At 39.7% G+C, this 26,225-nt stretch overlaps 1 protein-coding gene across 23 annotated transcripts in view; it reads left to right on the forward strand.

Moving 5' to 3' along the window:
• EYA4 (EYA transcriptional coactivator and phosphatase 4) overlaps positions 1-26,225 on the forward strand; it is a 294,223-nt gene that overhangs the window by 64,712 nt on the left and 203,286 nt on the right. For 22 of the 23 annotated variants that reach the window (XR_011497637.1, XM_014856121.3, XM_070496153.1 and 19 more), the window contains one exon: positions 3,950-4,051. The exons of the other annotated variant lie outside the window; for it this stretch is intronic. Coding sequence is in view for 21 of the 22 variants with exons in the window: in XM_014856121.3 (XP_014711607.1) it covers positions 4,019-4,051 (33 nt within the window). In the remaining variant the exon portion in view is untranslated. The remainder of the gene's footprint in view (positions 1-3,949; positions 4,052-26,225) is intronic. 23 annotated transcript variants of the gene reach the window in all.

The following is a 26,225-nucleotide window of genomic DNA, read 5'->3' on the forward strand; positions in this document are numbered from 1 at the left end:
TCCGGGCACCGAGCTAGGTGCTGGAGAGAACACAAGTAAAGAGCAAAGGTGTCTACCCTTGAAGACACTACTCTGGCTTCAAAATGTGATCCATGTGGAAGAAGCCGCAGGGGCCACGTGGAGAAAGGGTCTGCTTAGAAAATTCGTCTTCGCTGCTGTAGTTTCAGCTGATCTTGTAAAACCATTTTAGCATCATTTGCTATTACTTATCTGTCCTCTTGTATTATAATGGAAAAAAATAAAATTTTATTTATTGCACAGACAATAAAATCAGCAATAATAACGTATGTGAAACCAAAAATATAACTCTTTATCAACTTATTTTTATTTTTCAGTGTTTCCTTTTAATCAATATCCAAATGCATGCTTACTTGTACATGGGTTAGCATAGCTAAAATTTTGTTCTGATTTTTTTCACAATACAAAATCAATAATTTTTGTGTTTCTATGTCGTTTTTATTACATTATATTAAATTGTTCGTTACATTATATTAAATTGATCACAGTTTGTTTAATCAATCCTCTACAAAGCTGAGGCTATTTCTAGTTTTGATTATAATGAATAACACTGTACTGAATACCTTGTGACTTTTTTGGGAGGAAGTTTACTCCTTAGGAAAGTTAATATTGGGTAAAAGAGTTTAACGTATTTATATCTTTTAAAATGCAGTGAGATTGCTTTCTAAAAGTATTAGAAAACTTGACATTATCACTAGCAATTGCATGAAGACACCATTTCACTGTATCCTTTCTGACAATGGGTATTATCAATATTTAAAGTGGTTTGATTATTGAATATATATATATGGTAATCCAAAATGTATACTTGTTGCTTAAATGGACATATTTTGGCACCTGTGAGAGTGAACACTTTTCCATATATTTGTTTCTTGTTTGCATCTTCTTATATGATTTGTGTTTTCATATTCTTGCTTAATCACTTAACAGGCCCTTAAACTTTTCCTTGTTAATTTCTTCGTTCTCAATATCACATTTGTAATATTTACTGAAGCTATTTTCCGTGATCTGTTGTGTCCTTTTACGTTTTGGCTGTTTTTCTCTGTTTAGAAAGGCAGTTTTTGTTTTGTTTTTATTTAGCTGAATCTGTGGTCCCTTCCGTTTGTAATCTTGTACAATGTTTCTACTGTTCATCGTCCCCATTTACCTGTTAGAGTGAAAAGGAACATCGGATTCTCCCCTTCAAGAGAGCACTTGGCTAATGTGTTATCCAGGTAGTGAGGAGAAAATGGCTCTAAAGATGATCGACCACAGCTCCATCCTGGAGGATGGAGGAAGGGCTCGTGTGGCAGACAGGTCAGCATCAGTTGGACTAGTGGCAGATACTTACGATAGTGTGCACCATATCCAAGGCAAACCCCAGCAAGCTGGAGTGGTCCTGGACGCGAGGGGAGGGAGCAGTGCTCAGGACCAAGGATCAGGAGGTCTGCTAGGGTAGAAGCAAGCAAAGCATCAGCAAGAATTAGGACCAGAGTGAGACCCAGATTTGATGCCAGGAACCAGTCCAGTGTGTGAGGAGATGAGGGAGGGTGGGAGAAGAAAGATGGAGGTGCGAGCTGAGAGACAGAAATGGGCTTTTTCCGGTCACCATTTCTCAGGCCCACACCCCAACCCCAGAAAGTGACATCTTTAAGGCTAGAACTCCCTGCCTGCGTATCTTCCTGAATTCAAATGTATGTACTGCCACACCTTTCAGTATGCTTAATATCTACCCTTCCGGGGCCCATTTCATGTGAGCTTTCAATTTGCTTTTCTTTAAAAATGACACTTCTCTGGTGTTGGAGTATTTTTAATCAATAACTTACTGAGACTGTCACATTACACGCATGTAAGTTACCGTTACCATTTTATGACTTTTAACTCTTAAGATTGAAAAAAACTGTGATCTGTGTCTCTGTTTGTATATGCATAAGACAATTTACAATTCACGTTTTAAATTTCCTTTTTAATTTTTAAAATGTGTTCTAGTAAGGAAGGTAACAGTTTTATTGTAGACAATATTACAAAGCAGAAAAGAAAAGAAATTAAAACCTTGTCTACTTGGTTGTAGAGAATATGTGAATAGATATATATAAAATTGAGCGAAACCCTGCATATGCTGAAGGTTCAATAAAGTGATTTGGGAACATATTGTTTCTGCAGATTGGAATACTTATTTCCCACTTAAATTATATTTTCAGAAATTTTTTTTCAGAAATTTTTGATGTCACTAAATATTCCTTAAAATGTGAGTTTAATAATTTATACCTGTATTTATGTCTATGATGAACACCTTTTACATAAATTTTTTTAACCTCTCATGTTCTTTTAATTTAATTTAATTTAATTTTTTTGAGGAAGATTAGCCCTGAGCTAACATCTCCTGCCAATTCTACTCTTTTTGCTGAGGAAGATTGGCCCTGAGTTAACAACTGTGCCCATCTTCCTCCACTTTATATGTGGGACACCTACCACAGCGTGGCTTGCCAAGCGGTGCCATGTCCGCACTCGGGATCTGAACCAGCGAAATCCGGACCACCAAAGCGGAGGGTGCGAACTTAACCACTGTGCCTCTGGGCTGGCCCTTAATTTTATTTTTTGAATTAGAATTTGAAGGGCTAGAAATGTATCATTGCTATTTTAAATTGCCTTTCATTTATTGGTGAGTTTAAACATTGTTTTGTGGTGATGGACCATTTTTCTGTAGGAATGTGTATGCCCCTTTCTGTTTGGGTTGTAAGAGCACTTTATATGTGAAGGACATTAGTCCATGTGTTTGATATTTGTGCAGATATTTCTTTTTTATATTTTTGTGTATCTTTTAATTTTGTTTATTGTGTGTGTGTGTGTGTGTGTGTATTCAAGGGGGGTGTCTGGCTTTTTTCTATTATATTCCATTATTTCTATTATGAAATCCTTGTCGATCTTGGAATTAAAAAAAGGTATGCTATTTTTCTTAGAGCTCTTTCTTTTTCTTTGGTGAGAAAGATTGTCCCTGAGCTAATATCCATTGCCAATCTTCCTTTTTTTGCTTGAGGAAGATTGTCTCTGAGCTAACATCTGTGCCAATCTTCCTCTCTTTTTGCTTGATGAAGATTGCCCCTGAGCTAACATCTGTGGCAGTCTTCCTCCATTTTGCATGTGGGATGCCACCACAGCATGGCTTGATGAGTGGTGTATGTCTGCACCAGGGATCCGAATTCGTGAACCATGGACTGCTGAAGGGGAGCACGTGAACTCAACCTCTATGCCACCAGACTGGCCCCTTAAAGTTTTCTAAACTTCAGTTTGTCTCAGAAATTTTTAATGTATGCCGTGGAGTAAAGATTAACTTTCTTTGACTAGGTAGCTGATTGTTTTCCCGTAGTTTATTGACCAGTTGTCCTTCCCATATATGTTGGTAATGCCTTCTTTATCCTAATAGCCTTACTTTCATCCTCTTTTTAAAATTGGGCGTGTATTTTATAACATTACATCCTTTAGAACTGAGTAATGATCTTCTGGTAATTTGGACAAATTTTCCTGCAATAGAAAGCTATCATATTAACATACACATTGTATTTTCTCAATTTTATGTTCTTTAGAAAGTGAATGGTTAATGCAGACTCTTAATGTTTAATCTGTGAATTGCTTAATTCAGAGCTCTCGCAGCAAAACAGTGTCCTAATGTTTGTTACAGACCGTGCCTCCAAGGCTGTCCTCAGGCGCTTTAGTTTATGTGAAGGATTCCTGAACAGCTGTTCACATATCCCAATTTTACCATGATGTGATTTTCCAGATCATTATTTCTATCAGCTACAGGGACAGTATTAATGAATTTTGTTCTTTAAAGATAATGCTTCTATAGATTACTGGTTAGCACGTGAACCGCAGTATGTTGCAGTAATTTCACAAATAAATAAAAAAGATAACTTTTTCATTTTCCCCCTGTGTTTCCGTCTTTTTGTTTTAGATAGTCCGTTTTTAACTGGAGGAAGAAGCTGCTTCTACTTGGGAGTGGCAGGAGACGTGAGAAAACCACATGGAAGACTCCCAGGATTTAAATGAACAATCAGTAAGTCCTAATCCAATCTCAGGTTTGCTGGAAAAAGTTGTGGTAAGGCTACTCAAACTCATACTGAAAGGAATATATTGTAAGAAGCAAGTTTTTTGTTAAACATATTTTTTAGTTGATTTTCAAATTCTCTTTCAAGACCATAGTGCAGACCTTTGGAAATTTATGCTGCTCCTGCTTAACAATATCGAATTTTGAGGTCTCCCTTGATTGACTGTTTGTAAAGCTGGTGGTAGAGAGATGAGGGCTTTGAAATGCTGCTCGCTTCTTTAGACAGTCTCCACGGTTTTACACACCTCCTTGATGAGGTTTTCTTCTGGTGCGCTTAGATGGTACACGTATTGTTGAATGTCAGAAGCCTAAGTATGTTACTAGCATGCTGCTTGTTCATTTCAAGGGTGGCAGCCACAGTCCTCAAGGGCTTTCCTTTTCTGCTAACCTCTTTGCAGAGTGAAGAATGCACAAGACTCGTGGCAATCATTCTAAGATTCTGATTTCTCAAAGGGAAAGGATTTAGATGGCCTTTCTGCTAATTTGTTAGTAGTGTCTCCATGATGCTATTTATTTAGTGTGTGGAACTGGAGTCAGTGGGAGGTCTTGCCCCACACTCCCACATTCCCACCAACTGTGGTCTAAGCTGTTCCCCTACAGACCACTATCGATATCACAAGTAAGGGGACATGTGTACCCACCAAGTGTATCTTGTGCCGATTGATGCTGTTCTTTATTAGATTGTATGATCATGACTAGATCTTAGAGTCTGTTTGTATCAGGCAACCGAGGACCGTGTATTTGTGTATAACGATGTGGTTATGATGAGCTCAATTTTAAAATACAGAGGAATCTTTGTTCTGGTGTATTCAGGCCATTCCAAGTTGATTTAATTTGTTTTCTATTGAGTATTCACTCAAAAGAAGTGATAATCGAGTCTTTAACTTACATACAGACATGACCATTGTCTAATTTCATTGTATATTATAGTACTTTTTAGTTTCACATTGCATCATTACAGGAAAAATGTAGCAAAAAATTACAAAGCCATAAAACTATAAAAAATCTGTCAAATGGTAGAGATGTTATTCCTCAAAGATTACCTGACTTTTTTAGAAATGTAGACAAATGGCAGTGGGTAGGCAGGAGCTTCAAAGTAGTTTTTTGGTTTCTTTTAATGCTGGTTATTGAACTTAAATATTCATAGCATGGACTCTGGCAAAATGGATGATAGTCGGCATGACAGTGTGTCACCCATGCCATTGCATGTCTGTGGATCCCAGTGGTGTCAGAGGTCTGTGGGTGTGACCATGTAGGTACCTGAGCCAATGGTGGTGTCAGCTTAGTGACTATCCTTCAAGAGAGGGCCCTGTTGATCTGTACTTTGTTCTGACACTCTGAGGGCTCCTTACAGGTTTGTGTGGGTGCGTGCATGTGTGCGTGCAGCCGTGTGTGTGTTTGTGTGTGTTTTAGATCGACCAGCTGTTCCTGTTTTCCAGAGGCCCAGGGGTTTCCTGGATGTGGAACTTTCAGAGCTAGAGCAAGTGGAATCCCCACAAACCCAGATCGTAGATTCCGTTACTCACCGTAGGGTGTGTGTTTACTCAAGAACGGATTTTCGAATTGTTGTTTTCAGTGCAGTGGAGGTTAAAGAGAATATGTTTTTCTGTTTGACTTTAGAGTGAGGTTATTACCTGGGATGCTTCATATCACGTTTTACAAAGTGAAACCCAGCCCTTGTAAATCTAGTTTCCTCCCATGGATATTTTAGGGTTGTGCAGCTCAGTATTAAAAAAAAAAATTCTTTTGTTTTAAGTTTCCAGTGTTATTAACATGCAGCAAGATTTGAAAACCAACAATCTAGGGTGACCTTCTGGCCTCTCAGCTCAAACCCAGCTGCTGAATTTGTAGTGAGCCTGGAAGAGATTTTGAGCGAAGAAAAGAATCCTCTCCACTCTCCCTTTCTCTTTCTCCTCCCTCGCGTTAGCTCTCTGCCTGAGGGTTGTGATCTGGTCAGTGACAAATGGAAGCTCCTGATCTGTGGGGGATTGATAGGCCGTCGGGAGTGGGTGCTTCTGCTTTAAGCCACAGGAAGCTTGACGTTTGTGTCAAGTTTTAATGGCAATACCTTTGATTTTATAAACATCATAAATCCTTCCTCCTTCTTCAGCATCCTCAGACTTAGAAGAACATACAGGCCAATATGTTCATCTTGTTCATGTGCAAAGGGATGCTTGGGACTATTAAATGTGTTGCCCACGTTGGCATGGCTGGTAAGCGTCAGAGTTGGGACTTCACCCAGGTCTTCTGACTCCAAGTCCAAAGCTCTCTCCATGATAGCATCCACATGCCTTAGTGCTCTCTCCATGATAGCATCCACATGCCTTAGTGCTCTCTCCATCATAGCATCCACATGCCTTACTGCTCTCTCCATCATGGCATCCACATGCCTTACTGCTCTCTCCATCACAGCATGCACATGCCTTACTGCTCTCTGCATTGTAGCATCCACATGTCTTACTGCTCTCTCCATCACAGCATCCACATGCCTTACTGCTCTCTCCATCACAGCATGCACATGCCTTACTGCTCTCTGCATTGTAGCATCCACATGTCTTACTGCTCTCTCCATCACAGCATCCACATGCCTTACTGCTCTCTCCATCACAGCATGCACATGCCTTACTGCTCTCTGCATTGTAGCATCCACATGTCTTACTGCTCTCTCCATCACAGCATCCACATGCCTTACTGCTCTCTGCATCATAGCGTCCACATGCCTTACTGCTCTCTCCATCACAGCGTCCACATGCCTTACTGCTCTCTGCATCATAGCGTCCACATGCCTTACTGCTCTCTCCATCATAGCATCCACATGCCTTACTGCTCTCTTCATCATAGCGTCCACGTGCCTTAGTGCTCTCGGGTTTTCTAGTTTTGACATTCATCACTATAATGCATCAACTCCCTTTCCATTGATATGATTTCTTCTTAGTTGAAATCTTGAAATGACTTTAAATCTTGCAGAGTATGTTAACGTCTCAAAAGTTTTTGAAAAATTAGCGTTTATTGAGATGCAGAACAAATAGGGTGGAATTAAAAGAAAGTTAATAAAATGAAAGAGGATTTACTTAGAACATAGCTATTTTTCTTCAAGAAAAATTCTTTCTCCAGGTATAGATGTACCAGTAGGTGCCATTTATGGCACGTGAACACTCCATCTAGTATTTTCCATAGACTCTCTCCAGTCCTTATCATATCCTTGCGATGTAGTGGTTGTTGTCACCATTTTACAGATAAGGACACTATGGCTTAAACAAAGTCAAACAACTCTTAAATAGCAGAGATTAGAATTGCACCCACGTTTAGGAGCCAGGTTTAGGACCCAGGTCCTAAAACCTGTAATGGATTTTGCATGACACAGTGTTGTCTAGTGGGCAAGGACTGAACTGTGAAATCAGACGTCCCCGACACTTAAATATTTCTCAATCATTGGGAAATTACTTAAACTCTTCCTCTTGCGTAGAGTGGGAGGATAATAAGTTAGATGAAGGGCTTAGCACATGCCTGGCCTAGGGTTAAAGCTCATCAACGTTAGCTGCTGTTACAGTTACCTGACATCTTCAGATGACCTTTAATGAGTATGCCTTCATTCTTGCATCACCAACTACCTGCTGGCGCATCTCCCCTGCCTAGAAGTACTTAGGTCTACAGGCTCAGCAGATGAAAATTGAACTCCTCAGCTCTCCTCTCCTAGTTTTTCTCTGTTTCCTGTCTGTTCCAGTCCTTACCATCTCAGTGGATGGCATCATCAGCTATTGAGTAAGTCAAGTCAGAGAACAGGCCATCATCTTTTCTCAAAGTCCTGTCCATTTTTAGTTTTTAATATCTCTCAAAGCTGTTCTCTTTGCTCCATCTCCTTATTTTGGAGCTTTATTTTATCTCTTGACTGTCTTTTTCTGCTTTAAGTAGCTTCTAGAGTGGTCGTTCTAAAATATGTACCTAGTCGTATCCTCTTCTACTTCACATCCTTCACAGGCCCTTTCACGCCCTCAGGAGGAGGTCTCAAGCGTGTGGTAGAGCACACAGCAGTAATTGCTTGCCTGTGTCACTCATGTCCTACGTCTGGCTTCTTTCGGTTCCCTGAACCTCGTAGGTTCTCTGAGGTTTCTGTGCCCTACTAGTGCTGTAGCCTCTTCCAAGATTGGCCTCTTCCCTTCCTGGGAAACTTGTAAATATTGAAGACTCGCTGTGGCTTTCACTCCCTCTGAGCAGGCCTCTCTGATTGCTTCGTTCTTCCCACGCTGTCAGCCACGCTGGGTCATGGGCCTCTACAAGGTGTGCCCTATCCTTCGGCATTTACCCCATCCCAGAACGTAGCCCACAGAACTGAAATCTTACCCGTTTCTTTGCCTCTCTGCTACATTAAGAGTACTTGTTCATCTCGCATCCTTGCTTCTTAGCACAATTCTTGCTGACATTCAGTAAAGGTTTTCATCAAGAGCTTTTATATACTGTTAGTAATGTATGTTGATGAATAGCCTGACAGACTTTAGAAAGGCAAAATATTACCTCAGAATGGCTTACTGGCTCATGAATTTGTGTTTTACTTATATTTTTAAAAATTGCGCGCATGTAACACTAGTTTAACAGCACGTGATTAAACCAAAGTTTGCTCCTTCAACAATTTTTTTTTCATTGTATATGGATTTTATTTTACAGTCTGGCTTAGAAGATCTAGGGAATTTTAAGAGGTAAGCAGTTAAAGTAAGATTTAACTTTAATATTTGACTGAAATGCTATATTAGAACTTCATATTTAGAAGCAGTTTAAGTTATATCCAATTTTAGCTTATTACAATTTTTCACTAAATGTTGTTCTTGTCAATAGAAATAAGTATGAACGTAGGTTATACATAGCAGGATCAGAGTCTATACCAGCCAGCCCTGGTGGTCTCGTGGTTAAGCTCTGGTGCTCTTACCGCCACAGCCCAGGTTCGTGTCCTGATCAGGGACCCACAGCAGCCATCTGTCGGTTGTCCTACTGTAGCAGCTGCCTGTTGTTTTGATGCTGAAAGCTGTGCCACTGGGATTTCAAACACCAGCAGGGTCACCCAGGGTGGACAGGTTTCAGCAGAGCTTCCAGACTAAGACAGACTGGGAAGAAGGACCTGGCCACCCACTTCTGAAAAAATTGACCGTGAAAACCCTGTGAACAGCAGCAGAGCATTGTCTGATAGAGCCCTGGAAGGTCAGAAGATGGTGCAGAAAGACCTGGCAGGGTTCTGATCCGCTGTCCACAGGGTCACTGGGAGTCAGAGTTGACTTGCCATGGCACTCAAGTCAACAATTATCTATACTGATAATCGAAGTTCCTTTGATACTGTGAAATATGTTATATTCCCGGTACTCAAATAAAGGCTGAGCAATATTTATTGTTTTTATAGCTTCTGTAGTATCCTTATATCAAGATGTTTTAAAATCCTATTTAGGTGGTGCTGAATGTTCCCAGAAAGTTTTTCTGGTCTGATCCATTCCTATCAAAGTGAGAGGGAGTCTGGCTTAAATTTATCATCAAGCTAGAAGGTTTGGAAAAAAAATGCTATTTGTTAATTGTAAGTGTTGTGTGTTATACAATAAAACGGTGACGGCTGCTAAGTAAAATGCGGTAGATTGAATAAGTTACAGTTTGTGGTAGGATTACATTCCATAATACTAGACCTCAAGGGCCTGAATATTCCTACATGTGTCAACATGTTACTGAATCAGTTGACTTATATCATTGAAGACTTATTTCAGTTAGTGAGGTCTAAAGATACATTCATTGGATCCATATTATATATTATATGTTTCAGCAGTATTTTTAGAAGTTCATGTGTATTTGTAGATATTAATAGTATTTGTTTTCTTGCCTCAAACCTCATAATAATATGTATTAAAATTCTAGAGTTAGTTTAATAAATTAATCTCTTTACTGTCTATTTTTTTCTCCTTTAGAATACCAAATAACTTCAGATTATTTCTCAGCTCCTTGTTCTTAGAGATTCTGTAGTATCGTCTTTGACTATAGCCACTACTAGCCCGTCTTAGAACCTGTGTGGCTGTCTGAGCCATTTGGACAGGTTTCTATCTGTTGAGTGGAATTGAAGGTGCCATCCAACTTAGCATCTCGATGTAGAGCTTCAGAATCACCAGTTCCTGTCAGTGTTTCATCATTCTTCTGGGAAATTATTTTGATTAGTTTCTGTTTAAATAATTTTTTCATTTTTAATAATGTGGCATTATCAAAATCCTGAAACCCTATTATTCCAGCTTTTTTCTTGGGTCCTCTGGATCAGTTTGAGCAGGATATGTACAATGTTGTTTTCAAGTCTAACCAAAATCAGATTATTATTTTTGAGGGTACAATCTGTTTGGAAGAACTTGGCATCTAAACTAGTTAAAAGAATCATGTTTACAACATGTATTTTTTACACCGTCCAACTGGACGCTATACTTCAGGGTTCAATGGAATGCTGCTTAAAGCCAAACAATTTCAGAACTGTTGTAACTCCAAGTTGCCAATTTACTTTGCAGTTATATAATAGAGTACTAAACTGTGAGATTACAAAGTCGATTCGTTAGATATATTTTACTTTTTATTAGTCATTAAGACTTACTCTTTCATTTTGAACAGTTTTCTAACTCTGATTTCTGTATTTTTGCATGAGTTTAAGGATTCATAAGATTCCATGAATTATCTTCTATGACCTTCTAAAATAATAATTTAATTTATTAAAACTTTCCCACAATTTTTAGAATATACATGTCTATGGAGAAAGGGAGCCTTATATTATACAGAGTATGGATTGTGGTTGCATACTGTTTGCCAAGATCTAGAGAGGAAATGCATATTAGGCTTTTCTTCCGTCAACTGTGATCAGTTGGCACCTGTGAGCAGCTGCCCATGTTGGGAAGGAACCCGAAGCTCCCTCCTGGCTCACTGGAAGAGAAATGTTGTCAATGTAGCGCAGTCTGCCATGTACTTGGTCAGGAGGATGGGGGGCACCAGAGCCTGGTACCTGCTGATCCTGGCCTGGTTGGTCAGCAGCTTTGAGCACTTTGTTTGGTTAGAATAGATGCAAGTAAGAGCTATGGTGCCATTGGGTACCAAAGTCTCTTATCTGAATTTACAACTTATATACGGTGTATCAATTGTCAAATAAGTCTACCTTATGAATTAAAGTGAAAATAACTATTCATAGGAGAAATGTAATCTATTTCTTTCATGCTTTAATAATTTTGAGAAATGGGAAAAATTAATGCAATGTAACTTTTGCTATAAGGTGTACAGCAGATGGCCCATCTTCACTGATTGAAAGAGCTTGCATTCATTGATCGACATCATGCTGAGTGCTTTATGTGACCCATCTCGTTAAACCATTCCACAGCTCCGTGCGGCAGGCTCTGCTGTACCCTATCTAAGGAAGGACATTCGGAAGCTGAGCTTAGAGATCTCATTCAAGGTCACGACAGCTAGAAAGCTGTGCTGGTGGAATGTGAGCTCACGTTGTCTTATTCCAGAATCTGTGCTGCTAAACACGCTATCTCACCTGCTTTGATCAACTTAAATGGTTTTCAGACCCTTCTGGAAAAGTTGGTGTTTTAAAGTATGCATTACAACTCAACTTGATCTCAACGTATTTAAACAAAGAGCAGAGGTTTTAAATATCATGGGTCTTGGTGAGAAATGTGAGTTATTCCACTATGATTGCAGATCAGCTGCACGATCTTCATTACTAAATATTTTGAACAGGCAGTCACAAGATAGCAGAGTGTATGAAAACTGAATGATAATTCGACACATTCAATTAAACAAATATTTAAAGATTTCTCAATCTCTGTCAGGAACTTTGCTAAACTAAGGATTAAAAGTTAAATATAATACGATTCTTATCCTCCCCCAATTTTAGTTTAGTGTAAGATTTTAAGATGTTATGACAAGTTCTAAAGTTATTTTAAAATGAGATTTGGACAGTGGCTGCTAATTTGTTCAGCGAATATTTGTGGAGAACTGCTATATTTGAAGCATGGTTTTAAGAGTTGGAAATACTTGGTGGACAAAATGGACAAATAATATTCTCATGGAGCTTATATTTTAGTGAGGGGAGACAAACAGTAAACAAATAGAGTATGTTAGACAGTAATAAATGCAAGGAGAAAAACCAAATTAAGCAAGGGGCTGGCCTGGTGGCGTAGTGGTTAAGTTTGTGCTCTGCTTCAGTGGCCTGGGGTTCCCAGGTTCAGATCCCGGGCACCAACCTCACACCACTTGGCAAGCCATGCTGTGGCAGCATCCCTCGTAAAATAGAGGAAGATTGGCACAGGTGTTTGCTCAGTGACCATCTTCCTCAAGCAAAAAGAGGAAGATTTGTAACATGTTAGCTCAGGACCAGTCTCCCTCACACACACGCACACACACACACCCCCCCAAATAAAGCAGAAAGCAGGATAGGAAGTTCTGGAAGGAAGGTGGGTAGGTGGGAGAAGCTACAGTTTTTGGAGACTAGTCAGGGACCTCACTGAGAAGATGGCATTTGTGCAAAGATTCAAAGGAGGTGAAGGAACGAGCCCTGTGGGTATTTGGGGAAAGTGGTTTTGGTTAGAGGGAACAGCAACTGTGAAAAATGTGAGATGGCAGCATGCCTGGTATGTTTGAGGAATAGAAAGGAGGCCAGTGTTGGTGGCAGTGGTGGAGATAAGGAAGTCATCAGGATAGGAGTGTGGAGCTGGAGGCACACAGATTGAGGAGGGGTTTTAGGCTATTATAAGAGCTGGAGCTCTTCTCTGAGTGACATGTGAAGGAATTGGAGGGTTTTGAGCCTAGGGATGACATAATGTGACTTAAGTTTTTAAGAGATCACCCCATCTGCTCTGTTGAAAATAGACTGTATGGTGACAAGAGTAGAACCTGGGCTATTCTAAGTTTCCAGATGTGAAATGGACAAGAGAGCAGTGGAGCTGGTGAGAAATGGTTGGATTCGGGATATGCTTTGAAGGGAGAGCCAAGATGACTCGCTGATGGATTGGATGGGGATTGTGAGAGACACAGAGAAGTCAAAGATGACTTCGAGGTCTTTGTCCTGAGCAGTGGAAGGATAGGATAGGCATTTACTGAGATGAGATGACTTAGAAGGAACAGATTGAGAGTGGAGATCAGGAGTTCAGTTTTAGACGTGCTAGCAGAAATATTGCCATGCTTTCACCAATCCTGTTTCATACTCCTCTCTTCTGGTGCATCGAGGACTACACTTCCTAGCCTCCTTATGTTTAGATGGGACCACGTAACCAGTGTTGGTGCATGAAGTGCAGGGGGCAGTGATGTGTGTATCATTTCCAGGCTGAGGCAGTGAGAAGCCGTGGAGCGATTCTTTGGTCTCTGTATTCACCCATCATGATGAAAGAGGAGGAGGCTTCAGGGAAAGATGGCGGAGCCCAGAGATTGAGGAAGACTGGATTGCTGAGGCACAGCACAGAGGACAGATTCCCAGGAGAGTATTAAGCCACTGAGTTAATAGAGACATATTACATTTTACCTGATATTACACATATGTGTGGAAATGTTGGAGAGGCCATTAGATATAACTGTTTGGATCTCAGGAGAGAAGACTGGACTTCAGATATAAATTTGGGAGGCTTCAGGGTATCAATAGTATTTAAAGAAATATTATTCATTGAGATCACCAAGAAAGTAAGTCTAGATAGAGACAAATTAAAAGGACTGAGCTCTGGGGCACCCAGTTTTAGAGGTGACGGAGATGTCAGTTTACTTCAGACAGTTTCTTGGTCCTACTACCATAGCACTAGTAATCACTGAGTTATGCCACATGTGTATGTTGCCACACTCAGTGAATTCTCCTTCGATGTGCTTTCTTCCAAATTTTCCAACAATCATATAGTATATGCAGGTTACTGATTGCTGGGTTCACTTCTCTCAAGGGCAAAGGAGCCAGCACATGGCTGAATAGGTAGTGAGACATCATTCACCTCTTGGTGTTTTCCGTCAAAGTAACAAAAAGCCATAAATATTTAGAAGAAAATAGTGAACAAGTATTTATGATTTTCTCATTTCTGTGTTTGGAGATACAACCTAGCAAAGAACTCATCTCCATTAGAGTTTCTCCACTTCAGAGTTATTGACATTTGGCGCCAGATGATTCCTTATGGTGAGGGACTGTCCTGTGCATTGTATGATGTTTAGAAGCGTTTCTGGTATCTACCCGCTAGATGTCAGTAGCACTTCCTTCCCTCCCCCACTCTCTCTTTAGTGACAGTCAAAAATGTCCCTAGATTTGGACAGATGTCTTCTGGGGAGAGACAGGAGTCACTGATCTTTATTGTATCTGCTTTCAATGAGTTATTTGTTTATATACTTACTTCCTGAAAAATATTTGAGCAGGTATACCTGAACATTTAATATAATATGCTATATTAATGCTAAATTTTGAGAGAACTGGGATGAAAAGACAAACACATGATAATACCGAATTTAAGCAAGAAAGCAAAATAACATTGTCAGGTTAACAGTATAGAATAATAAGGACTATGTTATCATTGGGGAAACTGTTCAAGAAAGGTCAAGAAAGAAATTATAGATAGTCTAATTCATACCTTAACTGGATCTTGAAAGGCAGAGTAAATTTGTATGCACACCAGAGGGTGGGTCCTCACCTGGCCAGTATCAGGAATGAAGACGCAAAAGTGTGAATTCTGTAGCAGTAAGGCATGCCCAGGAACTGTGGATGGATTGGAATTACTGAGTCAGAAGCTTTGTGGGGATGCAGATGCAGAGTGGTGGGAAACCTGGCTGAGAAGTCCTGAGACCAGGCTGAAAGGAGCTTTGACGCCAAGCTTAGGTATTTACATGTTACTCGGTGTCCAGCGTGGTGCTTGTCACTGCCTGAAGGACAGAGATGGATAAGATACTGCCCTGTCTTTTTTGACTTTTTATCTTAGACATAATGGAAAGCCACATAATTTTTGAGCAGGAGAGTAATATTTTTAGAATGATGTTTTAGGAAAATTAACCAGATGGTAGGAAGATTAGTGAAGGTGTGAAACTGGGCATGGAAGATGGTTAGGGATCGGGAAGCAGTTTGTGTGCGAGCCTAAAACGGCCTAACGCAGAGGCAGCAGACTGTTTCTGTGAAAGGTAAGACGGTAAATAATTTTGGGTTTTCTGACCATACGGTTTCTGTGCAGCTCCTCACCTCTGCTGGTGGAGTGTGGGAGCTGCCATAGACAATACATAAATGAATAGGCAGGGCCGTGTTCCGATAAAACTTTATTTACATAAACACGTGGCAGACTGTGGACCATACTTAGCCAACTCTTGGCCTAAACTAATGATGTGACAGTGGAAAGAAAGCATGGAAAGAGTCAATGAAAAGAACTTGAAAAGGAAGTTTGCTGAACTTGGTAACTAGCCAAATAGGGTTAATAGGAGGAAGGGTGAATGGTGGATGTGGAGAAGGAAAAGGCAAGGATTATCCTGGAGTTTCAAGCTTAGGAGTTACAGTAAGAGGGTTCAGGAGCAGGTGTCAGTGACTTAAGGGCAGAGAAAGATGTGTCTGAATTTAGAACTTTTGAGAGTGCGTCAAACTAGTAACTGGTGTAGGTCTGTTGTGCCCTGGAGGAGCTGTCTAGGCTGACCAGGCACACCAGAACAGTATTTTCCTTGAGGTGCTGCATATAAGAGGATATGATTTCTGGCAAAAGGGCAGAAGGATAAGGCTCAACCTAGGAGAATCCCAGGTTTATGAGGTGGACGGAGAAAGATGGATCAGGAGAGACTGAGATAGTTAAGGACCCAAAAGGAATATCAGGTTACGACTGTCTTCAGAGCCAGCGACCAAGATAACTTCCAGGGGGAATCGATCATCCCTGCCTGACATTTCAAGGGTCAAGGAGAACGGGGGCTGAGAAAAAGGCTGTTTCACTTCCCTGAATAAAAGGTCATGGTGGCACTTCAGAATCCAGTCCTATTAGAGTTGTGGAGAGAAGAGGCATCTCAGAGATTCAATGCAGAGAAGATGACAAGGAGGTACGAGAAGCTCATGAGTTTAAAGAGAAGTAGAACTGTCATCAAAGGGAGGACCTTTTCCAAACAAGAGGAGGTTGATGACAGGGAGGAAGGATGCACTGGAGAATAGACTCCAGTTGTTCCAGAAGGGATAATTAACAGGGTTTAGTGGAGGTCAGAATGAAGAAGGTAATGTTGGCATGAGGCAGAGGTAATACTCTTGACTCTGACAGTGTTAGAGAATGCGTGTATCCTTGCATATTCCCAGCTGCTCTCCCTTGATGGCATTCCTTTATGTAGTAACTTAGGAGGGAAGTGCATTTGTTCACACAAGATCAGGAAGTGGGTGGAAGCATGGTAGGATTAAGGGTTTATGTTGGATAAAGAAGATTAGCAATAGCCATTATTTTAAAAAATGGTGAGCGATCTCCTAGAACTCAATACATGGATAATTGAGAGACATTTTCAGTTTTCCTTTAGCAAAGTAGGTCACATTGACTGGAACTTAAGACTGTGTGTTAGCATCGAAAGTTTATTTTTTTGCATTGAAGTCATTAAGAAATGACAAGAGAAAAACTCTTTTGCGGTTAATGAAAATACCTCTCATCTTTGGAAGAAGTTGCTCGCTCTGTTTTCTTTGGACGTCAGAATAGCCAACAAAAAGAAGAGCCTATTTATTTAGATGTGGTTGGGTCAAATTTGACAGTTGAGTCAGATGAAAAAGTGCTTGTCTCACAGTACATGAAATTGTGTCATTTCATATCTTCTTGGATTAAAGATTGGTGTCTCTTCTCAGACTTCTTTAGGATACCAATACCCTGGTAAGGGTGAATATAGTAAGAAGTTCACGTGAACTCTCTTGACAGGAGCCAGGGTAGCAAGGTGGAAGAAAGATGGCACAGAGAGCCAAGGAGAGTTATGACAGAAAGGACAGACACTGCCTGCTAGCTTAGCTTAGCTGCCATTGTTTTGCCCAAAGTGCTGTGGCTGCCACATGTGGACAGTGGGTTGTATCTGGATTGTGAGCTCCCGATGCTCGCAGCTAACACTCACGGGGTCCTCGCTGCCTGCTTTATGTATATTGATCCGTTTAACTCTCACTACGGCTCCATGAGGTGGGCACTGATGCTGTCCCCAGTGGATAGGTGGCGGTCGCCCAGCTAGTGGGAGGGAGCAGGACTTTCACTCAGGCAATCTGGCTTCTAAGCCAACAATAACTGCTGGGCGAATCTGCTGGGAAAATGCCCTATTTATTCTTCAGTCCTTCGCTCTGACTCGTGCCTTCGACAAAAATCTTGAGTTTCAATACACGAGAAGAAAAAAAATTCCATCTTTGTCCGTTTTTTTCTTTTTCTTTAATTCTCAGATCTGTCACCAGAAATGATGTGAAGACTGATGACTATAAAATAGATAGTATTTGTTTTTCAAGCTGCTGATTATAAAAGGGCTTAGGTGGGCCTTGGAGTCTGTCTTGGTTTTTCTACACCAGGATCTTTAGGAAGATTCAAGGGCACACTCACATCTCTTTCGCGTTAAACGTCTTGCCCACTTTGTCTCCTTTTCCTCTTGCCATGCTTGGTACGGAGGGCTGGGGACTTGCTTCACAGGTGCTCAGGCCCTGGGAGATTACCCTCTGCAAACCCTTCACCTCACAGATGCAGAAGCGGACGCGGAGAGGGCTTAAGTGCGTCATCAGGCTAAGGCCGTCACAGCAGCGCTGTTTTGAAATAAGACTTTTTAATTTGTTTCAACCTCAGCACTGAAATTTGAATACTTTTGTATACAGCTATTTAACATCTGGAAATTAAAATCAGCCTCCTGAAAATTGCATTGCACTGTTGCTATCTTTAGAGATTGATGAAATGATTTCATTTGAACTTGTACTAAAATTGTAGGTCAGGGTCATGTAAGAAACCTCAACAAAGTTCTGAAACACTTAATTTTACATGTTTGTTTTTCTCTTAGTTGTTATTTACTGCTCAATTAACATTAGCAGAAAAAAAATAATTTGGCTGCTAAGTTACTCTCGTATAGGATTTCAAAGGACCTTATTAGAGAGAGGTGTAATTTCATCCTCTGGGCCTTTTATATAACAGAGTGCATATTTGGGTTACTTCATTTTGACCCGGAATTAAACAATAGATTAAAGTCATGCACAGGAAGTTAAGATATTTATTCAACAAAGGTTTACAGCTGTGTTACAGTTGTTTTTCACATTGGCTAGGTTGTCTTTATACCTTATAGCTTCACACTCTTACTTTAATTAGCTTTTGTCTGAATAGCTCCTGCCTCAAAGAGTTTTCTGTTGGTTTCACAAATCTTATAAAATGTAGGTATTTGATAACTGCTGCACGTAATCAGTGGTTTTGAAATACATAACTTTGGCAAATTGGTATACATTATATGCTTTTGCATATGGCGTAACTACATATGGTCATAGTTTAGTTATGGTATTAAGTAATGAAACATGTAGAGTAGATGTCACAAGTTGTAACAATGCTTCAAATATTAGTATGAAGGGAAGTAAGCCTGAAGGGCTGTAAGGTCCAAGTAAAAAGCCTTTATGACTTCAGTTCTGAGAGCATCGTCATGAGATGAGAGAGACAATGTCAGGGTACCACTAGCCCTAGATGTCTAACCGGGCATGTGTCCTTCATGGACTCTTAAAGGTAGTCACCTCTGGTCACTCACCCCAGGACCGGCTGCTTCCTCTTTCTTCAGTACTCTGATTTGCATAATAACATCCACACTCATTTATGTTTGGAGTGATTGTTTCCATCCTCGCTGTGAGACTGTGGACTTATTTTTCTTCCATGAAGTACAGTTTTCATTGGCTGGGATCCCAGCTAGACTGATGCTTTTTTCTTGTTTTGTTTATTTGTTTAATATCTTAGATTTTGAAAGTCATTCAGAATTAAAGGACTTGCATATTATCCTAGGAAAATAGTTTTTGTTGGAAAACCCTTTTGAAAAATCATGAGAGGTGTTTAAATGTTTTTTAAGTGACTTGTTATCCATGCTTGGATAAGAAGCCTTTCTGAGCACTCGGCTGCTGTGCATTTATATGATGCCATGATTGTATCTGCTTACTTTTTGGATGATTCAGATACATTCCATTGTGCTTAAAGTCCTCTGCAGAATCATTAATGATCATTTCAGCTTATGCATAATTACTTTAGAATGTTAAATGAGCTTGCTAATCTTCAAGGTGGTACATTTTATACTGAATATTTCTGGTTTAATATTTTAATGCTACACTAATTTTTTCCCCTTAGTTTATTTTATTGCTTTTTGCACAGTCATTGGAATTGTATGTAGATTATTTTCATTCTTGAGCCCTTAATGTCAAGCTTGAGATTTAAGTGAATTAATTGAAGGCCTTCAGGGTGTTGTTGTTTGTTACACAAACGTGGATTGAATGTTGATCTTGGGATCTTAAGCTGGAAGTTTCTTTACTGTTAGATTCCATCAGATTGAATGTATCAATCTTTATACAAGGAATTGGGGGAAAAAATGTACTCCTAGTGCCAGATTTTCTTGGTTTTTGGGACAAGTAACAAATTTTGGAATTGATAGAAAAGGAAAATTTTTGTGTTGTTAAAATTTTTTTCAGACTTTAAAACAAAACTAAACAATATCCTTTGACATCTGGATGTATGTGAAAAACACCCCAGAAAGTGAAGTATGTCTATTTAAATATTTTTGTCCTTTTTCTAAATGTTGTCCCTTTGGCACAGTCTTCGCGTGTTAAAGCTTGAGGAGACAGCAGAGACCAAGCAGTCCAACTCTATCATTTCATGGATGTGGTTACAGGAAACTGAGGACCAGGGCCGTTCAAGAGGTTGTTTCCACAGCCGGGGGTGGCAGAGTCAGGATTCAAGCCTGGGCTTTGAGTCCCAGCCTGTATTCTTTACCGTCCCATGGTGCTTGGCTTTTTCATGTCCCAGTGCGTTCAGCTACGACATTTGTTGAAGTTTTGAGTCTAGAAAACTTTCGTTGATGAATTTTTTGAAATCACACAGGGTAAACCTTTACTGAAAGTTTCAGACTGATCAGAATCCACATGAATTCCCCGCCCTATTCAATTCCCAGTATTCTATAACCCATTGAAAACCCTTAGCCAGTATTTCTCATCCTCGATAGAATAAAGTTGAGGCTTCTTATGCTGAACCCAATGGTAGTGCTCAGTCGCACAGAGAATGTGAACTGATTTTAATTGTTTCTGAAGAACATGTCATTAGAAAATGGTATTAGTAAAAATGAAACTGATCTTAAGAAATGATCGAAGCATTGCAAAGAAGGTTACTATTTCATATTCTGTATTGACCACATCAAGAACTATTTAATCAGTCGTATTTTTAGTTTTGTTTTTGTTTCTTTGAGAGTCAGAAATCTCTGTGCTCGGTGGCAGCAGTGGGTTTTCAAACCCTGTATTCTGGTACACGTCACAGTTACCAACATCTCTGCTACACACCCTCTCGCTCTTTCTTTCAACTTGGCTCAGGTTATTTAATGCTTTTTAAAGAGTGTGTTGTATCATAAACCACCAAAAATACTTTCTTTTTTTAAAGTAGGGAGACTCTATGAATAAATAATTAAATGTTCATATTCATGCTCCTTTTCTAGAATATGGAGAATAAGGAGTTAATAAGTACCTCAGTGATAGAAAAAGCTGTTCAGGGTTTCTGTTTGGATTACTAGCCAACAATGGTAGAAGACATTTTCACTTGCCTCCTAAATAGTTATTTACCGCTTTTCTTCTTTGTTAACAGAATCCTGGTTTTGTTCAAGGCCACCCACTGCCCTATGTGTCAAATTGGTTGAAGCCAGAGTTATGGGGATCTTAGTCTTTTTGACAGCATTGGGCCAGTGGAGCAAGGGCTTCTGGGCCAGGTCTTTTTCCATCTAAATAGAGGGCTGCAGGAATCAGCACTCCTTTCTCTCGTCCTCCACTGCTTTCTGCTCTGGAGGCTGTTGCAGGAGAATGTGACGCATTAGCCATTCTCTCACAATGAGGTGATAAGCCTAAGAATGAAAAGCCAAAATGCTAAGGATGGCCAAGCAGAAGGACAGAGAGAACTTTTGTCCTTGATGAAATTATTGAGCTGCCAAGCCTGCCACATCCTCCTTCCAGACTTCTTGCTTGTGAGAGAATTATATTTATGAATTCAGATATTCTGTTCTATTTGTTAAGACTTGTGTGTGTGGTTTTAGTCCTTGGTAGAAAGGAAAGAAAAAAATAGAAGTTATTGTCCCTGACCCTAAGGATCACATAATCCCTGCTTCTTGAAACTGGTTTTTTAGATAAGAATCCTTCTGAAACTAGGGATTGCCTTATTTATTTTAATTTTCAAATTTTTATGGAGATATAATTTAAATGTAACAAATGGCGTGTGTGTGTGTGTGTGTGTGTGTGTGTGAGTGTGTGTGTCTGTATTCTGGATACAAATCCTTTCTCAAATATATACTTTGTAGACATTTTCTCCCAGTCTAGGTCTTGCCTTTTCCTGGTCTTAGTACCTTGTTAATTAAAAATAGAAAGGAAAAGAAGAGGAAAACAAACTTGCTGGGATTCAGATTGGCATTGTCTTGAATTTATAGAACAATGGGGTGAACTGACATCTTAACAGTCTCTGAAGTCTTCTGACCCGTGTATTCATGTCTTCTTTAATTGCTGTCAGCCATGTTCTGTAGTTTTCAGCATCCAAGTCTTACACAGCTTCTCAGATTCATGCCTTAGTCTTCCATATTTTTGATGCTCTTGCAAAAATTTTTTTATTTCAATTTATGATCGTTCATTCCTTGTATGTGGAAATAAGTTGATCTTTTATTATGCAACCTTGCCAAGTAATTACTAGGTTTATTATATTACATTTTCTATATAGACGATCATATTTTCTGTGAATAAAGACACTTTTCCTTTTCATTCCTCAATCTGAATGCCTTTTATGTCTCGGTATTGCCTTGTCACCGTGGCTAGAACCTCCAGTACTAGATTGAAGAGCAGTGGCAGGAACAGACATCCTTTATACCTCTTTACAGCAAGTTGAAGATGGAGTCTGTAGTAGTCCGTGGAAAGTCTCAGAGGAAACTTCTTGGAAGGCTCATGATTGATTTTGAAAAAATCACTTACATTTTGTGTTCTCCTCTGTAATATATCTTTATGTTTTAAAATGTAAAATAACTTATAAAAACTTAATAGTTAAATTATGTCACTCAAGCACTGTCTCTCCCCTGACCTCAAACAGTGATGAGAGTGATGCTCCAAGAAGATGTACTTTTTATTTTTTCAGTAATTTTATTGAGATCATAATGGTTTATAACATTGTGTAATTTCGGGTGTACATCATTATTTATCGATTTCTGAGTGGATTTCATTGTGCTTACCTCCAGTAGTCTAACTTTTTTTTTTAAAGATTTTATTTTTTCCCTTTTTCTCCCCAAAGCCCCTCAGTACATAGTTGTATATTCTTCGTTGTGGGTCCTTCTAGTTGTGGCATGTGGGATGCTGTCTCAGCGTGGTTTGATGAGCAGTGCCATGTCTGCGCACAGGATTCGAACCAATGAAACACTGGGCCGCCTGCAGCGGAGCATGCAAACTTAACCACTCGGCCACGGGGCCAGCCCCATCCAGTAGTCTAACTTTTGTCTGTCACCTTACATATGTGCCCCTTTACCCCTTTCACCCACTCCTCAACCTCTTTCCCCTCTGGTAAACCCTAGTCTGTTCTCTTTATCCATGTATTTGTTCCATATATGAATGAAATCATTCAGTATTTGTCTTTCTCTGTCTGGCTTATTTCGCTTAACATCATACCCTCAAGGTCCATCCATGTTGTTGCAAATGGGACAATTTTGTCTTTTTTATGGCTGAGTAGTATTCCATTGTATATGTACTATATTTAATCTTGGGATTTTGAGCATGTCTCTTAAACCCTAATTTGAGAAGCAAAGTAACATAATAAAATATGAGTCACTTATGAAATACATCTTAAAAATTCAAAGCAGTGTAAAAACAAGTGCAAGTTTAGAATACTTTATTGAGTTATATTGTAGACTATATATTAATTTGTTTATCTCAGGGCTCCACAGCCTCATTGTAATTTCTTCAAGCAGGACCACATCTTGGTCTTCATTTCATCTACTACAGCCTGTAGGATAGTGTCTTATGCAGAATTTCTGGAGTGACTGTTTTAGAAGATCTTCCTCACCTTGAGCATGTAGAGATCATTGGAAATAAGGAAGAGTGTGGTTATACTTAAGTGGTTAGGTTAGAAACCAGGTTGGAAGAAATGAAGTGTGTGTGAGTTGACGGATATGGTTGGATTGGAGGTCAGGATGCCTATGAAATGGAAGTGGGCTATATGTCCATTATGATTGAGAAATGATACAGCACAATGTTTCTCATATTGAGTCTGTATACCCAGGGGTCTACAGACATAGCTCTTGAGGAGATGGGTTCAAATTCTTTATAAAAACTTCTAAAATATTATATATTTGAGCAAACAAAATTACTATGCAGATTTTTGGCTCATGTGAATGACCCATGACCTTATAACCAAGTACCTCTATGAAATTTTAGTATTGTAGTTTGCATTTTTAATTATATTTTATTGGCTCCAACTGATCATATAGAGCCAGCATTTATCTAATCTAATTGCTTAATATTTCTTAAATTAGACTCCACAGATCATGTTCTTAAAGGTCTTAAAGTCCGAGAAACACAGATCCAGGATGGTAAGCCAGAACAGGGTGGATGAGACAACACTGTGGTACCCTAGGTGTTTCCAGCCTCTATGCCCTTTAGGCCCCTACGTCTTCCAGCTTTCCAAGATCAGCAGGTAGGAACTGCTGTTCTCTGGACTTGGTCCATGCTGCTGCCTGCTTCTCTGCTCTCCCGTGGATCTTTATCGTGGCTCTCAGAACGGGAGGGTGCTGTGCTGTCTCCACACTGCTCTGCCTCACCCTGCTTACAACCTTCTCCCCTTACTGCTTCCCTATTCCATGAACAGAAGGTAGTTACTGTGAGAGATGCTTACGAACTTCTAGGGGAGGTTGTAGAGAGAGTACAGTGAAATATAAGAAAGAACTTGAAACTCACTCTCACACATCACAGTTTGTAGAAATTTTGATCATTCATAGCTCCCTGGTCATCCATCCCCAGAGGTCTCTGTGTTGCACTAGATGCCCATGATCTCTCTTCTCTGATCCCTTTTGCATCTACTTGTCTTCCCCAGGTATTCTCAGTTTCTCTTCTTTGTCCTCAATATCCTCAATTTCTCTCACTTCATTTTTCAGAAATTCATTTCTGTTCTTGTCATGGTAAATTTGTGATGACATGTCTCCATCATTATGGCATCATACAGAGTATTTTCCCTGCCCTAGAAATCCTCCATGCCCCACCTGTTTGTCCATTTTCTCCTTCCACCCCTAACCCCTGGAAGCCACTGATCTTTTTACTGTCGTCATAGTTTTGCATTTTCCAGAATGTCACATAGTTGGAATCATAAAATATGTAGCCTTTTCAGATTAGCTTCTTTCGCTTAGTAATATGTACTTAAGGTTCCTCCATGTCTTAGGCTGGATAGCTCATTTCTTTTTAGTGCTGAATAATATTCCATTGTCTGAATGTGCCACAGTTTATCCATTCACTTACTGAAGGACATGTTGGTTGATTCTAAATTTTGGCAATTATGAATAAAGCTGCTATAAACATCTGTGTGCAGGTTTTTGAGTGGACATAAGTTTTCAGCTCCTTTGGGTAAATACCAAGGGGCATGATTGCTGGAATGCATGGGAAGTGTATATTTAGTTTCGTAAGAAACCACCAAACTGTCTTCCCAAGTGGCTGCACCATTTTGCATTCTCACCAGCAGTAAGTGAGAGGGTTCCTGTTACTCCATATCTTCCCCAGCATTTGGTGTTGTCAGTGCTCCAGGTTTTGGCCATTCTAATGAGTGTGTAGTGGTATCTCATTGTTGTTTTAGTTTCCATTCCCCTGATGATGTCTGCTTATTTGCCATCTGTATAACTTCTTTGGTGAGGCGTCTGTTAAGGTCTTTGGCCAATTTTTTAATCCATTTGTTTGTTTTCTTATTGTTAACTTGAAGTTCATATCTTGAGTTGTAATATGCTGTGTATGGAAAACTTGTTTGTGATCAATACAGTTTTTTTCCAAGTTATGCAAAATTAACTTTTCAAATGACATCTGAATTTCAAAAGGATTCTTTAAGTCATTGGCTCATATGTTCTTCATCTGACTAGATATACAGGTGCGCCCCTACAGTGGCGATAAATGGAATCATTGATTCATGGGAGGACTCTGAACTCACCTAGAAAAAGGAGCTTTTCAGCTGCACTCAAAGAATTTCATTTAGCCTCACCAGGGCAACTGTCTTTATCATGCAGTGTTCTAGGGCCCTGCGTTGAGATTGGGCTTGATCGTTAGAGAGAGACACAGCAGGAAGATGTCTCCAAAAATACAAAATAATGACACCTACTACTCACTGAGCACCTCCTAATTATAAACCACAGTGATTTATGTGTGATATGTAATTTTTCATACATATGAAATATATGTATATATAGGCAATTTTCATCCCTGTAAAGATTACAATTACAATTTAGGTATTTTCATTCTCTTTTTATTTATTTATTTTATTTTTTAAATTTATTTTTATTTTTATTTTCTTTTTGAGGGAAATTAGCCCTGAGCTGACTGCAGCCAATCCTCCTCTTTTTGCTGAGGAAGACTGGCCCTGAGCTAACATCCGTCCCCATCTTCCTCTACTTTATATGTGGGACGCCTTACCACAGCATGGCTTGCCAAGTGGTGCCATGTCTGCACCCAGGATCTGAACTGGTGAACCCCAGGCCGCTGAGAAGTGAAATGTGTGGACTTAACCGCTGCGCCACCGGGCCAGCCCCTACATTCTCTTTTTAAAGATGAGATGATGGAATCTTTGTGAGGTTAAGATCTTGCCCAAATTCACATAGTAAGTGGCAGAGAGGGTAGCCAAATACAGGTCCGACTGACCCCAGTGTCCTCATTTACTCTGCTATATCAAATTTATAATTTATTGATGAATTTATTAAACAAAGATTGAGTGCTTATTATATGCCA

The sequence above is a fragment of the Equus asinus genome, chromosome 24 (genome assembly GCF_041296235.1).
Source record: "Equus asinus isolate D_3611 breed Donkey chromosome 24, EquAss-T2T_v2, whole genome shotgun sequence".
Lineage (NCBI taxonomy): Eukaryota > Metazoa > Chordata > Mammalia > Perissodactyla > Equidae > Equus > Equus asinus.